Raw genomic sequence first — 20,779 nt, 5'->3', positions numbered from 1 at the left:
AAATGGTCACTCAGATCAAGTCATGTTTTAAGCCAGGCAAGTGCTTATTTCGCTTACATTTAAGCTTCATGTAATTGTCAGAGAATAATTTTTCCCATTTAATTTTCATCTGATCTTACTATATAGTTTATTACCTCTGTACCCATGCATATACATATCCTTTCCAGCTGAGGACAACATCTGATGGAGTCCATGAGTGCTTATGCCAAAATACATGTGTTAGCCTTTAATATGCCATGAGACTTGTTTCTTGTTGCAACAGACTAACATGGCTGCTCCTCTGGAAATGTGGCCTCTGGAAAAAGAAGCCTTGAATGGCACTGTTGTTCTAGTGAGAGGTCTCTTTATAAGTCTGATGTTCTGGGGCCCTTATTGCTTGCATGATAACCTTTGCCGGTAAGTAACTGGCTCCTAGATGGAGCCTAACTGTGAAGGAGACAGGGTTCTGAGGAAAAGCTGAGATAAAATTACTACCCATTACATTTCAATCCCACACTTTCTCCAAAGTGATTAGAGTGACGGACAAGGCTCTCTCCCTCCCTATTTTATCCTCACAACAACCCTGTGAGGTAGGTTAACCTGAGAGACAGGGATAAACCAGTGTCATTGCATAGCAGATTAAGGATTTAAACTCCAGTCTTGACCAACACTGTATCTATTTGACTCTATCTAGAACTTGCAAATTAAGACGTTACAAGCAACTTCTGGGATTCTTCAGAAGAAGCAAACAATCCAGATGGTTATTTTGGGGAAGAGCTTTTTTCTATGGGGATCTCAATGCAATTTACTGAGACATCTAGTGGCTGAATGACACACTGCAGAGAAATGGAGACAATGCAATCCGACACTTCAGCTTGCAGTCACTCCTGCTTCTTGTTTCAGAAATTGCCTCCGTGGAGAAAAGAGGCAGGCAGGGCAACCAACATCCTGGTAGTTTGGGCACAATCTTGAGGACTGTTAATTCAATCATTTGCTGTGCCACTTCAGCTGATGAAGTGGGCACTGGCCCATAAAAGCTTATGTCAAAATGAACTTCTTATTCTTTTAAGATGCCACAATACTTTCTGGTCATAGCACAGTGTCAGCTTCCTGCAGCCCAATTTCTCCTTGCTCTGGCTATCTCTTCTGCTCAGATTATAAATTCATCTTGATAGAAAGCCTTGCCACAGGGCTCTGTTGTTTCACAGTCTCTTGAGCAAGAGGAACAATATCTGCAGAACCTCAGATCAAATAATGTTTCAAATCAACAAGTCTATAACTCCTACAGTCATAGACTCTTAATCCAAAAAAGTGAACGTGGTCACAGGCCAACTCCAAAGGAAGTAGAATAACCAAGGCCAATTCTCCATGGCACTATCTCTCACGCAGCTTTAGAAAGAAACGCAAACTGAGACTGTTGTTGTTTAGTCGTTTAGTCGTGTCCGACTCTTTGTGAACCCATGGACCAGAGCACGCCAGGCACTCCTGTCTTCCACTGCCTCCCGCAGTTTGGTCAGAAAACTGAGACTAGTAGGGAGAAAATATACTAGGAGGGAGAAAATAGAAGATGTGAACCTATGTGAACCTCCTTTTTGTAATGCAGAGATTGCATAATATTGTTTGCTAATATATTCAGCATTTTCGTTACAAGAGACCCTTCTCCCTAATCTGACCAACTCTCTCTCCCCTTGATTCTTCTTGCCTGCACAGATGCTGTACAGATATGCTGCATGCATCTTGGAAAGGTGTTATGATCTTTTAACTCCATCATGCAAATAAGACAGATGCATCTTGAAAATGGCTATCACCTTTGTCTCCTCCATCTCTGACTGCAGCCAACTCCAAGAATGTATATCTTCTACTGTACAACTATTCCTAGCTCAAGCTTGGAAGGTGGTAGACTCCTGTATGGCACTGGCGAGAGTTTTTATGAGTATTGGGTTTTACAGACAAGTCCATTGGACCCATGAAACAAGAGCCTCCTGTCCAAATAGTCAAATTAACAAGGGCCAATGGCTGCTCACCTGTAGGGTTGCCATATTTCAACAGGACACCCCTTTTTGTTGAGCTTTTTTTTCAGGAAACCACCAGAATTGTTGAGTTTTTACAAAAATGTCCCATCCCCCCAATGTAAATTCCACCCTAGTCACCAGAACCCTTGCCATAGCTTTTTGGAAGCAGAGGAAGAAAGGGGATAAACAAAATTTTGAACAACTCCAGGAAGGGATTTCCCTGCAAAGCCAGTGATTCCAGAAGCCACAGGCTTTCTCCAGCACAAGAGGCTAAGTTCCTATAGGCGACAGTTCTTCTGCATCCCCCCCCCCAATCCATTCCAACTAGTTGATGCTGGGGGCTGCTTTTTTGGATAAAGAGACCTAAAAGGGGGCTGCTTTTTATGGCCAACCTCATGACGTTTAAAGCATAACACTGACCAGATGTCAGCAATTTTAGCAATCGAGTGCCAAATAAGTTTGGAGCCAATTCAAGGAAACAGTTTCCCCCCTGGGGGATGTCGGGTGGGGGAGAGAGAGAGCATGCTCCACATCCCCATGACCAGGAATGCAGGGAAGGAGAAATTCCAAAATGTTGAGGTAAGAGCTTATTAGTAGCACAGACCAACTTCATGGGCAGCCCTGCGGTGCTATTGTAAGCAGCCAGCAACCTCCTGCCCCCCACACCAGGGTTCTTGATATAGCAACCCAGGGCAAGGGGCTCCTAAGGATGCATCTGTGTAAGACATGAGAAAGACCTGCCCACCTTGGCACTGCATGGCTGAAGAGTATACTGCAATCCCCATGCCCACATCCCCACATTTGCAAGGCACCGATGAATGCAGAAGTAGCTTCTGAGGAGGTAAATACAGGCCACAATCCTAAAACCACTTTTTAAAATAACTCAGCAGTGGTCCTACGGGTACACAAAGTTACCATTCCTGAATATATGAATTTCAGACTGAAAAATATATATATAATACTGAGGATTTTGTTATTCTTGTTGTTATTACTAATTCAATTGATATCCTCTCCTTCCTCCCCACAGAGCTCAAGGCAGCAAAGTTCTGTGATTAATACAGGGGTGGAGAACCTGTGGCATTCAAGATATGCCTGGACTCCAAATCCCATAAGTCCCCTCCAGCATGGCCTATGGGCAGGAATGGTGGGACCTAGAGTCCAGCAACATCAGGAGCACCACAGGTCCCCTCGTCTCTGGATTAACGGTATCTGAAAACATGAGCTGCTTAGAGTGTCTGAGCTCCTGCTTAAACCAGCTTGTTCCCAGCTTGCAAGTTTTGCTGTCCCTGGATAGAGACAGAACAGAGGGAGCAGGTGAAGGCTCTACACTTCTTCAGCAGCTACCAGGCAAATGCTCAGTACAGTGGTACCTCGGTTTAAGAACAGCCCTGTTTATGAACTATTCAGTATACAAACTCTGCAAAACCAGAAGTAGTGTTCCGGTTTACGAACTTTACCTCGGTCTATGAATGGAATCTGAACAGTGGAAGGGCACCGGTGGCAGGAGGCCTCATTAGGGAAAGCACGCCTCGGTTTAAGAACGGTTTCGGTTTAAGAACGGACTTCTGGAACAGATTAAGTTCATAAACCGAGGTACCACTGTACAAGGAAACAGAAACAGGAAAGGTGGAGCTAAGGAATCCAAGTGCTTCCTGCGTTATTCCTTCGAGAGGCAGATTGGCTGCTTTTCGTGAATGCACATGAAATATAGTTTTGTGAAAAGTAGGCGAAATGAACATGGCAACTAAATAGATAAGTCTGAGCAAAGCACAGAGCTGCTGTGCTCCCCACTCCTCCCTGCTCCATCATCTCTCCTCCTTGCACCAATGGAGTGGGGGGGGGGAGTGTGGCAGAGTTTAGTTTCACTTTTAAAGCATCCCTGCTTAGCTTTCTTTTCGAACCAGAGATTCTAAGTTTAAAGCAAACAGCAGTCAGCCAAGTTGACATTTCTTTGTTGATGAATGAATCACTTCCCACGAGGCATCCCAAAGAGATTTATAGTACAATGAAAATATGTATGGAACAATTGCAAGTATACAGTGAAAACCTTTTAACACTCTTATGGAACTCACTGTTGCTTTAAATCAGGATAGTTCGTTTGAATGCAACCATAACCTAGCCCTAAATTGTAACCCTTTAGAAGTGAAACTAAACTCCTCCTTTTCGGCCATGTGGGTGGAGCACAGGTGACTGGCAGCACGCAAGTCTGACATTTCAATTAGGATCATCCGCTAAACCACTGTTTTGAGTTAGAGGCAAATGTGGCCAGTGCATCTTTTCCTAACAAGTGGAAGTATGAGCATAAGTATTTATATCAGCTTGCTTTCAAAATGGTAGTATTTCTAGGGCAAGGGTTATAACATTGGCCCAAGGTCTGGTTGCAGGTCTTGAACCTGTCCTCTAAACAACATGAACTCAAATTGCACAAAATGTAACTGGGAAATCCTGCTGTGCAGACACAGCTTAGATGTCTGCATTGGCTATGGTCTCTGCCGTGCGTAACTATAAGAGTCTGAATCCAAAATCCACTGCTACCCCTTTGCCAAAGTGTACAGCCAGATTTATAGGTAGAGTGCTACCCATTAAACGGAAAGTTGCGAAACACAGCTAGAGCAAATACAGAAACCCTTAAAAACAAAGAGCAAACAAAACACATCAGCATTTAACCGACTCCAGTCATGTGACAAGCACCACACTACAAGCACTGAAAGGGGCACTAGTTTAAACAGACGAAAGGTGACTTTGGCAGTTAAAACACATGTCCCTGAAAGGCCACCAGCCTCCAAAGGCCTGAATCCAATTCCAACTGTGCCATAAACTCCCAGAGTGACCTTGGGCATATCCTTGTGCCTTTCTAGGGGCCTCCATTCCTGCCTTAATCTTTACTTTCATTAAACACAGCCAGACCCTTTAACCTTTCCTCACACATCACATATACCCATTAATATCCCCCTCAGTCATTCCTGTTAATAAATTCACTTCCTCCTCTGCCCACATTTCTTACCCACAATCCATAGTTCTCAGGCTCTCAGAAACAGAGGGGAAAGAATCAGAATCTATTTTTATTTTAATTTATTAAAGACGGGCTGAGTTGGGAAGGAAATGTAAATAATGGATGTGATTTATTCCGAGTTCACAACCAGGAACAACAGGCTGAGGGGGAAGTGTTCTGTCAGACATTTCCTACTGATGGTATCAAGTATGGTCTATTGGACAGCATGATGGATTTTAGGGTTGTCATACGTCTGGAATTTCCCAGACATACCCAGAATACTGCAGTTGGAAGCAGTGTCCGGGTGGGGAGACATGTTTTGTTGCAGCTGAGGCAGAAGGCGGCATCCGGTTGCACCTTTGTAATATTTTCTTTAAGTTGTTTGTTGCCGCTTCTGTTTTCTGTACGCCACCTAGATATATTTTTAAATATATTAAGCAGTACACAAATTAAAGAATCAAAATTATCAAATCAATCCTGTCCCTCACACCTGGCAGCAGGCATTACATCAGGCTACAGGGAAGAAAAAATGGGAAGCAACTTTTGGCTAATTCTTTCCAGTTTTCATTGCAGCTGATTGTTGAAGGAACTTTGTTTTTCAGATCAGGTGCCTCTGTTGTTGTTTTTCCTTCTCCTCAGTCCCTCTTCCTTTTGTGTTGTGGCTTTTAGATTCTAAATCTGAGACTAAGGACTGTCTTACTGATCTTTGTAAGCCACTGTGAGAGCTTTGGGGGGGGGCGCTGAAGGATGAAGACTGCTATAAATCAATCAAAGTTTCAGGTTCTCCAGTCCCAATCTAAAAGGCTTTGAAAGTAAGCACTAGTACCTCACACTGTGCCCAGAAACTGACTAAGCCCTAGCAAAATGTCGTTCTACTTTGCCTGGTCCCAGTTAGAAGCTGAGCAAGTGTCATGATATTACATAATGCCCACACATCTATTGCTTTCTTTTGCATATCACCTGCATTGTATATTTTGTTGGCTGTGTCACATGGAAACTTATAACCAAAAGAAGTTTTCACTAGACCAAAACAAAAAGTATGGTTGATAAAATATGCACTCAGGGCTATGATCCTAAGCCACTTATGTGGAAGTGCATTCCACTGAAATCGATGCAACTTATTTCAGCATAATATCTTCTAAGACTGAGGTGGTAGGTATAAATCAAAGCATGAATAATGGATAGATGATGAAAACCTAACACAGCAATTGACATAAAAATGCATTAAGTTAATGGACTGTTTGGGCCTGGAGGCGTTCAGTGAGGTTTGCCTTAATTCTTCATTGAAGTGTTTTCCTTTCCTTTTTTTCCTTTTTGTTAAATTAGCTTTGGTTCACAGCCCTACCCAAAGTACCTGTATGTGAGGATTTGACTTGGGGGGGCACAGCATAGGTTACAGTCACCAGAGATGCTTTAAAAATGGCTTTAGCATGGTGTGTCAGCCCCATTCTGGCTTTACCGCCACTTGATGGCACCAATCTAAACGATGAGTGCTTGCAAACATTATGGCAGCAACAAGCGCAACTTGCCACACTGAACTCATTTTGGGTGATAGTTCCATGGCAACCGCAAGGTATGCTCTGAGTCTGGTAGATATATTCCAAGATCCATACATTCTACCTATCTGTGAGTGGTCAGCTCCTAAATTATGCCTGCTCTCATCAACCCCTATGGATCAAAACCCCTTCAGAATTTTATGTATATACCTATTAAAGCCTGTGTTGAAAAAAGCAAAGCTTGCTTACACAGGATTTGTCTGATGCAGTCAACTTAAGGAAATGATTTATATGGAATAGAATTTTGCATTGTTCTGTCACCACCTATGGACATGGCTGGGCTAGGGTTGTATTCCAGGTCATCCAGAAGGTAACACCAGCACATTTGGTTTCTTATGCCTTAGTTGTGAACCAACTGTGCTAGCCACAGTGTTAAAAGAAAAACATGCTGGGAAACTCCCTTGCTGAACAACAACTTGCACCTAAGGCTATCAAGGGCTTCAAACCATGATTGCTATGTAGTACCTCCCATATCAGAAACAGTGTGTTTCTGAATAGCAGTTGCTATTCAGCAGGAGAAGGAGAAGGCTGCTGTGTTCATGCCCTGCTTTGGACTTCCTGTAGGCATCTGGTCAGTCACTGTAAAACAGAGTGCTGCACTAGCTGGGCCCTTGATATAATCCAGTAGGGCCCTTATGTTCACTGAGGTTTCCTACATAGTATCACAAAGGCAACCCAGTAGCTCATGAAAAAGAAAAACTGCTAAATCAAATCCAAGATCTTTGCAAAATCTTTACCTCTTCAGCTCTTCAAAGGTGGTAAAGGCATACAACACTTCATATAGTTCACAAATGTTTATTTTGTTACCACCTCTGGGCAAACAGTTTTCCGGGGATTTGGGCATAATGCAAAAACCTGCCAAGCCTGTTTGCCAGGGCTGAGAGCAGAGATGCATCATGAGAAGTGATCCCTCTGTCAAAGGACCTTAACTCTCTGAAAAAGATGTTATTTGTCCCTACCTAAAATAAGGATGAGTTCTGTAAGAGGCCAACTATCATGTCCAAAGAGTTCTTTGCAAAAATTGCACAAACCACTAGCTATTCACAAAACATGGTATGAAAGTGTCCATATCATTTAAGAATGTGGATGGAAAACATGCAAATGTTAGAAAATCGAATATAACATTATTGACTTTACCTCCCCCATGGGGCAGGTTTATGTGTCAAAGAAAGGAATTTTAATCTGTATCTTGCATTTGCTGTTGACATATGTGAAATAATCACCTAAGGGAGTCTGGGAAGAAAGAAGAATTTGTAAAGGTAGCAAAGGCCTAGCAGCCTAAAATACCTAGCTACAAATCAGACACTTCATAGTCAACATTTCCCCCGCATGAAATATACCATGTTTGTTGGAAAATGCATAACTTACCAGTGCATAAAGGACACAAGGCTTTATTTTGTCAGTTATGCAGTTGTTTGGGACTCACTCCAAGTCCAGGTCCCCAAAAACTACACACCCAATAAAAATATATTGTACCGTGTTTACTACTACACACACCTATCAGAGTACTAGAAATCCATGAAGCAAAAATTGCATGTGTATACAGACCCCAAGAAAAGAATCAGTGGCCTTGCTTATATGATACATTTGCATTGGATAACAGATGGATTTGTGATTTTAGAGGAGACGTTTTATTTTTTAACCAACACTTAGACTTGGCAAGACTAAAATTTGGGTAATTTGTTAAACAACAAGCAAAAGTTTAGAAAGGAAGCAAAAGTTAGCATCCGTGTGTGATGGAGAGAGAGAAGGAGAGAGAGAAGGAGAGAAGCCAGAACATCCTTATTAACTTTCCTGCCAAATTTCTTCGGCATGTACACATTTCCATCTTCCAAATGCTGACACTTCCAGCACATTATCTGCTCACAGGCTTGCAGCGCTAAGACCGTGTTTTTGAGTTCATTGCCAACTTTGCATTATGCAACTTATGCAACAGTTCCACCTTCAAATTCACAGTTGATAATGCTGAGAGGAACAATGGCAATATATACAGCGGAGATAACACTACCTGTGACTTCTAAAGCCCAAGATGAATGCTTCAATGGGAACAAGACTGTGCTTACCTCAGCTTCCTTAAGCATAATGCCAGGCTGTGTATACACCATACCTTTAAAGCACAAGACATCCCCCCAAGGAATCCCGGTAAATGTCGCTTAACCCTCACAGTGCTACAATTTCCAGCACCCTTAACAAATTACATCTCCTAGGATTCTGTGTGGAAAGTGATGTTTTTAAATGCACTTTAAACCTGCCTTTAATGTATGGTGCATACAATGCCCTCGTGTCCCAAAGAAACATTCCTTGCTGCCTCATGAAGCATACTTTTCAAGTCTTGCACATCATGTGTGACCTGCAACAAAATGGTGCTGTTGTTGAGAGTTCAAGCCAGTCAGCTACACCTTCCTCCAAGATCCTAGAAGCTGAAAGGCTAACATGCTCTGCTGCCTTTGGTCTTCCATTTTTTCCTCCAGTCCACATTCTATGGTTCCAGGAAATTACTGGTCCTGGGGTGGGGGTGGAAATCCCCTTTGGGATTTTAAAAATGTTCTGTACTTCAACATACCACAGGGATCACATAAGCATACTGATAGCTCCCTCTTCTTTCTCACTGGCCCACATTTTGGCTACGGTACTGTCAGCACTCAGTCACTCACGTTCATTTTTAGTGAGAAGGACAATGATGATGATGCTTCCCACCTGCACCCGCTGGACGGTTCATTATATTTTTGTGTCAAAAAGAAAGAGAGAGAAAGGTGAGACAGGAGATTGAAATATCTGGTTCAGACTGAAAGCTTCTTTCTTGCGCCAAATAGTGGGGGATAGGGGACACTTTCATTGGTGCAGGAGCACCAGGGTTAAGTTCCCATGGATCATGGTACCAAACTTGATTGGGCAGCCCAACATCATATATAGGATCATATATATATGAACCAACAACAAGGCACTGGTTTTAGCAGTAAAAAGACTTCTGCCAGTTGAGCACAATCCAGTATGTGACGTGGTTTCAGATACAGAGGGCAATATCCTTCACATGCAAAGAGCCACACAGCATGACTCCTGCCTCCAATCTACAGCTCTAGTTCACAGAGCACCTGCACCAACAGACACAGCATTCACTTCAACAGAAGGACCAACTCTGTGCCCACCTTTCTTCATAAGCACAGGGCTGCCTACTCTTCAAGCAACAGGGGCTGGCCATGCTTGCGGGACAGTTTAGTGTGCATGCTGAACTTCATGCTGCACACACTCAAATAACTGCTCACCAATCCACCATATATCCTTGGCTTGTTTCAGCAAGTCTCCCCACTCCAGGTGAAGATGCAAGGGAGCAGCAGAGCTTTGTCATCTTTCCTAACTCTTGCACATGGAATTCAACTGTTTTATCTATTTATACAGCTATCGTGATGCCTTTGGGAGCTGGGTAGATGTCGTACCTAACAGAGCTGTACTCTTTAAATGCTTTCATATTTCTTTCCACTCATCTGATAAATCGTTTTTGAAAAAAACAATCTCCTTGTAAAACACTGTGTGATGTTTCTCCCGTCTAAAGCACCAAACCTAGATGTTGCTTGTCTTTATGACAACAATATTTGCTCATAGACATAGATGCACCTAATATGTGCTGTATGCCAAGTCATATATCACCTGACCCCGGGCCTTACCTCCGCACACAGCAGCATTCTGTCCTGTTTGCTGCCTGTAATTCTGTCACTTTTTAAAAAATATACAACACAGCTAACCAATTCAAAAACATCAGAGACTGCCCTGGGCATCAACATGGAGGGCCTAATAGAGTTTTTGAGCACAAAAATACAATATTAATCACTTTGCTATGATGTGGTGTTTTATTTGTTTTGTTACGACAAAACTTAAAATAATGAGTTTTTCAATATGATTTGTTGTTCATTCTATTTGTGCTGTTTATTCAAATGACAGAAATATTTAGTGCATTACACCTTTAAGTTAATCTTTGTGTGAGTGTATATAATAAAAAATACAGGAACTTTACAATTCTAATGAGACTGTACAATCATAAATGGATTTTTCACATACATGGACTCATTCCCCATAGGACCAGTTCTTAGTTTGTGATGGTACTCAATGATATGGAGTAATCATCAGCTTTTTTTCTTTTTTCTTTTTTCTTTTTTGCTGCCTATGGCATCCATTTTGCACTGGCACTCATGGCACTTTTATCAAGATATGAGCACCAGAACATCATTTTTTACCACCACCAACCTCAATAAAGGCACTGCATATGACTATCACTTTGCTATGTATTACCGACTTGCAATTTCATCAGAGAGAAAAGGGTTGGCGATTCAGTGCATTACCTCTGCTGAGAATGCCCTCTTGACTAAAAGTTGCCTGAGCCAATGACTTTGCCTTGGAAGGTTCTGGGGTGATGGGGTGACCATCAGCACTGAGAAGGGATAAGGCATTGTCAGGGAACTTGGGTCATATGAACAGAGTCTGGGGAGAATGCAAGATGTGTGAGACTTTTATGAGCCAATTGGAATTGGTAAAAATACAACTGCAATTCAATCTAAAACCCAATGTCTCTGGCATGAAATCTAAGTTAGCAGTTGATTTACTGATGAAATAAAACAGGCATTTCTGCATCACAGTTCAAATTCTGGTTTTGATGCCCTTAAACTAATACTCAAAACGGGACTTGTAGCCCTATGAATATTTACATGATGGCCACATATGATTTGCTTGACTCTGGTTAAGTTGTAATAAACTTTTAAAACTGAACTATGCCACATCAAAACTGAGATGAGGACCATTTTGCATAACTGGGTCTTGCAACACTCACTGCATTATAAAGCCTCTGAGGGGCAGGCCAATGGCCCACCTAGTTCAATACAGCGACCCATCAGAAGCCTATGAGAAACCCACAAGAGCCTGAGTACAATGGCACTCTTACCACCTTTGATTCCCAGAAACTGGTACTGAGAAGCATACTGCCTCCAACAATGGAAGTAGAGGATAGCCATCATGACTAGTAGGCACTGCTAGCTTTATCCTCCATCAATTTCTCTAATCATCTTTTAAAGCCACCCAAATTGGTCGCTATCACTACCTCTTGTGGGAGTCAAACAAAAATATTAACCTTTCCTCACAGGGGAGCTGCTCCACACCCTTAATCAATGTGCCTGCCCTTTACTGAACCTTGCTTCTTTCTCCCAGGGCTAAGTTTGTGACCCCTGATTGGCTGGATCCTGCCACTGGATCCTTATCTCCACTTTCACTAATGTCATATCCAGTCCAGCAGTTTGGTTCATTGTGGACATACTCCATCCTGGTCCAACACACCACTGGCTTCTTTGGAGAATATGATTGTACTTTTTATTTCATGCTTCTCATTTGGGATCTGTTCTCATTCCCACCTTCAAACACCTTGACAGAAAGACTCAACAAGTCTTTCTCTTTCTCCATAATTCCATCTCCACCTACTTATATAGCTTACAAAGTAGGAGAGGAATAAAGACCCAGACCATCTTCACAAGGCATCCCATTCAACAACAGGAATAATCCCTCAAGGGTCCTCCCCTTTGCAGCCCTGAATTAGTGCCAATATACATGTTACTGTTCCTATACATCAGATAGGTGTATAGCCCAACAGACTTATTAGAGCAGGCTTCCTCAAACTCGGCCCTCCAGATGTTTTTGGCCTACAACTCCCATGATCCCTAGCTAGCAGGACCAGTGGTCAGGGATAATGGGAACTGTAGTCTCAAAACATCTGGAGGGCCAAGTTTGAGGAATCCTGTATTACAGTCTAAAGAAAACAGAAAAAAATCAAAAGGTCATGGCAAGGAGGCAATTCTTTTAGAACAGAACAGGAGGAACATTTATTCAAAAGAAGATGAAAAATGGTGAATGGTGAAGGTCAGAGCCTTTGCCCTGACCATGGTAGATCAAAGAATCATTGAATTGCAGGGCTGGTACCCTGATCATTTAGCCCAGCACTCTGCTGAATGCAAGTTATGCAATGCAGAATGCAACTGCAGCATCCTAAGCAGAAGACTGTCCAGCTTCTGCTTAAATAGCTCCAGGTGTAAAGGCTAAGACAGATACTGAAGCATATCTGAATGGCAGGACCTAGAAATGAGACTGAGGCCACAGAGTTATAAACTGGAACATTGCATGCAGCAGCACATCATCCCCTCCTTCCCTGTCCCTGAATGTCCATGCCGTGCTGGCACATGAATTTTGGCCTATGTGCATAGGCAAAAAAAAGGGGGGGATACAGTCCAATTCCCAGATAAAATCCAAGAACTAGCTATGCAAATTTGCACTGAGTGTGGGCCATAATTTGGACATATGGGGATGGCATGCCAGCTGGAGGAGTTGACTGGCATATTTGTGCCCTCTCCACACAAATGGTCAGGTCCAAACAGTCCAGAATGTTGTTAGGACAATGTGGCAAACGGGCCCTTGCACAGCAATGAATGTGCCAGGAAGGGTACAGTCCATCAGAGGAACATGCGGAAGAACCACAGCTGCCACTACCTCCTAATCAACCATGCAAAAATCCCTAGTAGGGGTGTGCTACCTGGAACTTCATGCATCACCACTGGCACAAGTTTCACTGAAGCGAGCAAAGGATGGTAGCAATGGGGTAATGAAGAAGGAAATGCAGTGCTAAGTCCATCTACCTTCAACAAAGACTTGCCCTGTTCAGATCTGTCAGAACAAAATAAGCAAGCACCCAGCCCAAATGAAAGTGGTTGCCAATGGTAGGCTGGGCTCATGGACGACTTAAGGGAGAAGAAGTTATGTCTGTGCCAGCAGCATTTCTTCTGGTGGCGCATTACTGCCCCATTCTGTCACCACCATCTTGCCTTAAGCTTAGACTGTTGCCATCCCTGTGAAGAGCAGCATAAGAACTTCAGTTTCTCTTTACTTTGTGGAGGTCACTGATGTTATCCATGGACCGCTGAGCCTAGGTCTGCCTGGCTTCTAAGAACCAATGCAATCCAACAGAGACAGAGGGGTGGGCTGATTTTCCAATCTAAGCCCCACTTTAGACCCAGATTCACTAGGCAGCCCTGAGCAAGTCACTATCCGGTGGCCTGTAAGCCCAGTCTGTTAAATGGGAATAATACATCAAGGATGGCATGAGGCGCAGCACCACAATAAGAACGATAAAGCATTTCTTAACATCAAGAGCCAAACTGAATGGATCTTATTAAAGCACAGAGCATGAAAAGAGAGAGATTCTTTTGTAGCTCAACTCAACTGCCCCAGGCATCCTTGACTGCTTCAAAGGGCATACGACCTCCTAAAGTGAGTTAGCAAGGACAGAATAATACTCAGGTGGTTGCATTTATTTTATAGCCTTGCCCGTGGATGAGGAAAGATCGTTCACCTTGAGAGCTTTAGCAAACCTTTCCTGCTAATATAGCAGCCTCCTCTGGGGAAAGAAAAAAAGAAGGAGGGGAAGAAAGAAAGGGGAAAAAATGAGGCAGACCGCCATAACGCTGGCCCGGGAAGAATTTTTTCAAAAGACTTATTGCAAAAAAATAAATAAACATTAAACATTGCAGATCAAGGTAGGTCCCCTCCTCTCTTTGCAAGCAATTCAGGGCAGAGGTGCTCCCCAAGAGTTTGCAATAAGAACTTCCAGACCTGGTGGGAACCTGGCAAATTTCACCTTGAGGAACAATCACAGCATTTTCTTTTTCAAAAAAGATAAACAAAGTACAGAAGCAGGAGGGCGAGAGAAAGAGAAAGAGAAAGAAGGAGAGGGAAAAGGAGAGCAACAGAAGTTCCCTGTTCCTCATCCAAATGACTTTTCAAAGAAGATTCACATCAGACAGAAGGAAAAGGTAGCACAAACCGCAATGTTGTTGTAAGACAATGAGAGTAGGAACAAGGCACTCTCTTACCTTGGCTTCACATTTCTTGTGACAGGACAGCTTGCAACCTGTACGGGAAACAGAAAAGGAGCGGGGAGGGGAGGGGTGGAAGAAGAGAGAAATGAAAAACAAGAAATCTTACGTTTCAAACCGAAACATTCAAGAAACTGGGGAAGAAAAGGGGCCTCACCCAGGGAAAAAACGGAAGCAAGGCAAGAAAGAACAGATGAGCAAATCCCCCCCCCTCCAAAAAAAAAAAAAGAGGGAGGGGAAATCACCAAAAAAAACTCCACCCAACCCTAGACTGTGCTACAAAAGGAGCCGCTTCCAGGCTTTCTGAACAACTCCTGCGAGAAGGGGGAGAAAGGCTACACACCACACGCAGGAGGGAGGGAAGGCAGAGGGAGGGGGGAAGTAACCCTCTCCGCACGCTGGCACCTAGCCAAAGATAGCCCAGGCTGCACAGGTACGCGCCAGCCCGCTCCGACAGCTCCAGTCCTGGGGATAATACTAAGCACATTGTTTGGGAGCTGCCTGCCAGCCCACTGCGCTGTCAGAGGCTGCCCTGAGGCTCTGCATTTTTTTCCTATTTCCACCCCTCCTTTCGTGACTAAACTTCACACACACACACACACACACCCCACACACAAATGGGCCGAGCCCTCCCTCTTTTGGGGAGTCATGTTTCTAAGTCGTTAACTCCAGCAAGAATGTTGAAAATGTACAGGCTATGCTCCCCTCCTTAGGAGGCAGCATCACTTTACGGTTGTATGGATTTGGAACAGGACCAGGAAAAGAAAAGAAGGGGGGATTGTCCCTCCCTCCTCCCACTGTCCCAAAAAAAAAACAGCTTAGGAAACAAAAGGATGAGCGTTCTTGGCCTAATTTTCTCATCTCACCTTGCTTTGCTTTGTTCAAATGCTTGTTGCAAAAGCTCACTGGACAGCAAGGCAGCAAAGTCATTATTTTATTATATCGGCTGTTCAGGCTGGGGAAAGTCCTTACAATCCATTTCCCCATAAGAGCCCATTTTGTTCCCATTTTGCAGAAGAAGAACTGAGGACATGGAAGTAGGATTGCTCCAGGCCAACCACTAAAGTCCTAGTCTGCTCAACTAACCAATAAGACAAACCAATTCACAAGGAACTATGTTTTAAAATGTTACGTTTGAAAGTACAGTGGTACCTCAGGTTACATACGCTTCAGGTTACAGACTCTGCTAACCCAGAAATAGTGCTTCAGGTTAAGAACTTTGCTTCAGGATGAGAACAGAAATCGTGCTCTGGCAGCGCGGCAGCAGCAGCGGGAGGCCCCATTAGCTAAAATGGTGCTTCAGGTTAAAAACAGTTTCAGGTTAAGAATGGACCTCCAGAACGAATTAAGTACTTAACCCGAGGTACCACTGTACCATGATTCAGCAAAGGGCCTCTCATCCTACTCTGCTTTTGAACTGTGGCTTCTTTGGCATCCGCATCTAATGTGGAGCTCACTGCCCTCTGCAGCCAACCCCAGCAGTCTCCACTCAGGTAAGACCAGCAACAAGTGAAAGAGGAAGACTATGGGCTCATTCATTCTGTTACTTAATATGGATAGCAAGCTTCCTGTGCCTCCATTCATTCTCTGCTATCCATATGACATTCTCCCTCAAAAGGTGAGTACTTTATTATGCCTCCTATCCCTTCTAATAAGAGCTGTGGTTGAGAGTTGAAGCTGAACACATTTTAACTAGAAATCTGCCACCACTGCTTAGCTGTGCAGACATGGGCAGGCTTTGCAGCCAGGTAAGGATTCAAACCACTACCATCTCTGGTCCAAGTCCAGCTTTCTATCTCCTACAAAAGATGTAGGCAACCTGGTGCCCTCCAGATGTTGCTGGACCTCAGCACCCATCATCCCAAACCCCTGGCAATACTGGCTAGGGATATAGACCGCTGTCTTATACTGATTCGGCCCATTGGGTCCATCGAGTTCAGTAGTGTCTGCTCTGATTGGCAGCAGCTTTCCAGGATTTCAGGCAGAAGTATCCCACCTAAAGATGTGGGGAAATGAACCTGGGACCTTCTGCATGTTAGGCAAACAGTCTGTCCCTGAGCTGCATCCCTTCCACATGGGCTCAATGAAAACGGGAATTCAAAAGTACGGTATATTGAGAGCCACCATCACCCCCCAGTCCAGGCCATCTTAGCCAAAAGGCTAGGAGAATGTAATAACCAACTGTTCACCTAGATGATAAAGGTAAAGGTAAAGGTAAAGGGACCCCTGACTGTTAAGTCCAGTCACGGACGACTCTGGGGTTGTGGTATTCATCTCACTTTATTGGCTGAGGGAGCCAGCGTACAGCTTCCGGGTCATGTGGCCAGCATGACTAAGCCGCTTCTGGAGAACCAGAGCAGCGCACGGAAATGCCGTTTACCTTCCCGCTGGAATGGTACCTATTTATCTACTTGTACTTTGACGTGCTTTTGAACTGCTAGGTGGGCAGGAGCAGGGACCGAGCAACGGGAGCTCACCCCGTCACAGGGATTCGGACCACCGACATTCTGATCAGCAAGCCCTAGGCTCTGTGTGATCAAAATCCTCACAAGCTTGAGGATGAAGTGAAGATGGGGGGGACTAGGGGGGGAGATTATTTTTTTCATGCTTAAACTGCCTTGAGGCTTTAAAAAATATTTTATGTTAAAAAAGAAAAGCCCGAGATAGAGCAAAGCCAGATGCATTGCTTTTGCTCCTCTCTAAGGTTTTGAAGATGTGTGAGCACAGAGCAGTTACAGAAAGCGCTGCAAGGAGGCTGTGTGCATTTCAAAGTACCTTCTATAAAACATTCCATGTGGGACGGGGAGCATGGTGGACTCCTGAACAATAAATGCATACATGGAATGTCATGGGAATGCCTTAATTCCACAAGCACATGTTCTCCCTGCCTCCCTAACCCAGCACACTGGTAGAGATCTTGAGCTCCTGATAAAAATCACTTCCCAGTGCCATCCAATTTTGTCTGGGAAAGAGAGCTCCCAACCCAACTTGCAAGGCCAGCTTAGTACCATGCATGGAGATGCATTAGCCCCTACATAGAAATGCACTGTGTATGCTCCCATGTCACAAGGACAAACAGAAAAGGCACAGGATGTGATACTGAGTGCAGGCTTCAGAGTGCTTTAAAGAAATCCCAGATTTCATTTTACATAGCTGCTCTTAAAAATGTGGGGCCAATGCCTGCTGGAATGGTGGCTGAATAAGATTTCTAGGGGGTGGGCATGAGACATCAGAACCTTCAATAACTGCTTCTTCCTCCTCATGATTAACAAAATCAAATTCTGCAAAAAAGGGGTAGAGCCTGAAAATTATGCAAAATAAAGAGAAGCAATGCACGCTTGTACTTCTTGGGGTTTGTTCACACTGGAGTTCACCATCTGTTTGCAGCTCTTTGCATTCCCATGTAAATGCCCCTGTAATTTCAGGTTTACCCAATATGGGTAAATTGCAGGAAATCAGATTTGTTCAAACTGCTCCATTTGGGGTTTCAGGTTATTTGTTTTGGTGCTTTGGGGTGGATGAATCAATTGTCACTTTCTGCTGCTCCCTTTTTCATGCCCACTACTTCTTCAATGCTTTCACTTCATAACTGGTATGCTCCTGAATAGGGGTTCTTTTTCCCCCCCAATCCCTCTGATTTGCACAAAAACAGAAAACTGCACAAGCAAACCACATTAAAAAAAATCTGTACCAGATATCCTGGGCAGCAATCTGAAAAGTCGGTGCTGAGAATGTACAATTGCTTTCATTTCTTTTTTTCAACAGAAAGGCGTGAAAGGAGCATAGCCATATATCAGATTTGCACAATAACCAAATGCTGCACAAGTGCCTGGCTGTGTGCTTTTGCACAATTCTGGGGCAGGGAAAGACTAAAAAGAATGCCTATGGGTATGAGCAAGAAGGACTGAAGCTGTTCCTCCTATACAAATTCAAATACATGCAGATGTGGTCTGTTCTGGTCTAAACCGAATGGAGGGAAAGTAGATAAACAGCTGAAAATGCCCAAAGGTGGACAAGTGTAATCATAAATTATTTAGGTTAGAATTCAGTATTTCTTGGCACACAATCTGAATTGTCTGGGTGCATAATTTATTTTATTCTGTATTGAACATACACGGTGCTGTCCAAGTGATAAACTTAGTGGAGGCAAATAACAGCTTGCTTTCACACCAGCCCCTTTTCTTTCAAATTTGCATCATTCATTCATTGATATTACAAAGAATTGAAACAACATCACTGCCAAACTGTTGCAACCCAATACTTCTCCTGTTGTTCTTCCATCCTTCTTTGGTTCATAGCACTTTTTTAAAAAATGCAGTACATTTCCTATCCATCAGGAAGTGGCAAAGCTTTATTACAGCAGCTAAGAGGAGCTATTGTGGGTGGAGATGTACCAACATTTCCTGGTTGCACTGCCTTCCATGAGTGCCAGGCTACTCTTTTATTTTATTTATTTATTTGCTAAATCTGTATCCCAGCTTTCTGCCAAATGGTGCTCAAAGCAGCTATGGGTCCTGCAGTGTGGTTCCTCCCACCATTGCTTTAAAAGGCAAATGCTGAAATTAAAATAATTTTTAAAAATTCCTTTGACGCATTCCATCACACTTTTTAATATAACGTTTTCTTTTCCTATCAGTGCACAACAGCACAAGCATGTTTAATATAAAGAGGAGGAGGAGGAGGAGGAGGAAGTGAAGAAGTGAAGAAAGAGAAGGAAGAGAGGCAGCCAGCCAACCGTTGCCGCCACTGGGGAAGAATAACTGCATCGACAGAACTGGACTCCTTACCCCAGTTGAGATCAAGCACTGGAGAGACTGTCCAAACTTGCCACAGTCAAAACAACAGAGGGCAAAGGAACCCCAAGGCAAGCAGAGGAGACAGGGAATGGAACACACATACAGGGAGAGAGGGCTCACCCCCACTTGTCCCATGTTTTCTTCTGCTTGTTCCTGCTTTCTAGACATGGGTCCAAAGAGTTTTTCTTTCATCCTGCCACTTTCCCCAGGAAAACCCACTGTTTACTGCTGAATCGGAACAAACACCAATTCGCAGAAAACCCAGTTCAGGTTTGTAAACAGCGATCCACCAGTAAACAATGGGTTTTCCCAGGGAAAGTGGTGCTGCAAAAGAAAAAAACCTATCGGAACTGTGCCTAGAAAGCACAGCACAAGCGGTAGCAGAGACAAGCCCACAATTACCAAAGGAAAGGGCCAGCCAGGAATGGAATGCACCCGACTACTGTCCTGGTACAAAGAACATGGCAATAACCACACCACGCTTGCCTTATATTCTAGGAAATGTCCGGCTGAAGCAAACAGAGCTTCCTTCTGATTAAACATACTCAGGATCTTGCTTTAAGGCCTAAGTCAGCCATACCCATCCTCTTCTGCCTTCGCTGTGGGAACAGTCTCAGTGAAGACAGCAAAGGGGAATGTGTTGCACTAGATTATGTGCCGTGCGGTACCATCGTTTGTATATTATTTGTAGCTTACTGCCGAAGAACCATAGTATGGCTTGCAAACCAACAGTGACCATCTGCTGGCCAGGTGTAGTTGCAGGGCCACCAGTTGCTGGACCAGTCATAGGAATCTGAAGTAGGGAGGCAAGGGAATGCCTGCCTCCCCTGGATGAACCAAAAAAGTAAGGCCTCAGCTGCATTATAGATTTAAAGCAGTTTCATGGCTTCCTCCCGAGAATGCTGGGGCAGTGCTGAAGTTATGTATAAGCTAAACAAGCTATAGCTTAGGGCCCCGTGGGGCCCCAAAAAAAAATTTAAAGGGAAAAAATTGTATTTCACTATTAATATACTTCTTCTTAATTGTATTTCAGTTCAACAATTACTTTGATAAAATACATGTTTTGTTATGTGCAAATGGCTTTAGATACCTATTAGGTCCATCAATTACCATATAGCATACATTCAACACAAAAAACAGTTATAATTTGTTGTTGACAGAGGACAGCTGGACATATAAAGGGCCCCATTACCTTCAGTAGCTTAGGGCCTCATCAAACCTAAACCCGGCCCTGCTGGGAACTGTAGTTTGTTAAGAGTGCTGAAAGTTGTTAGAGTTGTAGAATTGGAAGGGCCAAGAGGGTCATCTAGTTCAACCCCCTGTGACGCAGGAATCTTTTGCCCAATGGGGCTCGAACCCACAACCATGACATTAAGAGCCTCATTCTCTACCAACTGAGCTATCATTGTTAGGAGACCCCTATTCCCTTCACAGAGCTAAAATCCCCAGAACTCCCTGGGAAGAAGGGTTGATTGTAGCACTGTGAGGGGAAGTGAATGAAGTCGTAGCAATGACTGGAATTTATGAAGCCAGTCTAGACAAT

At 43.6% G+C, this 20,779-nt stretch overlaps 1 protein-coding gene across 12 annotated transcripts in view; it reads right to left on the bottom strand.

Annotated features, from left to right (window-relative positions):
- TNS1 (tensin 1) overlaps window positions 1–20,779 on the bottom strand; it is a 315,520-nt gene that overhangs the window by 180,326 nt on the left and 114,415 nt on the right. For all 12 annotated transcript variants that reach the window (XM_053402387.1, XM_053402396.1, XM_053402412.1 and 9 more), the window contains exon 3: window positions 14,438–14,475. In XM_053402387.1, the coding sequence (XP_053258362.1) occupies window positions 14,438–14,475 (38 nt within the window). The remainder of the gene's footprint in view (window positions 1–14,437; window positions 14,476–20,779) is intronic.

Source organism: Podarcis raffonei, chromosome 1 (assembly GCF_027172205.1).
Source record: "Podarcis raffonei isolate rPodRaf1 chromosome 1, rPodRaf1.pri, whole genome shotgun sequence".
Lineage (NCBI taxonomy): Eukaryota > Metazoa > Chordata > Lepidosauria > Squamata > Lacertidae > Podarcis > Podarcis raffonei.
The sequence above is the reverse complement of the archived record's forward strand: the minus strand, read 5'-3'. Positions and strand labels throughout refer to the sequence as shown.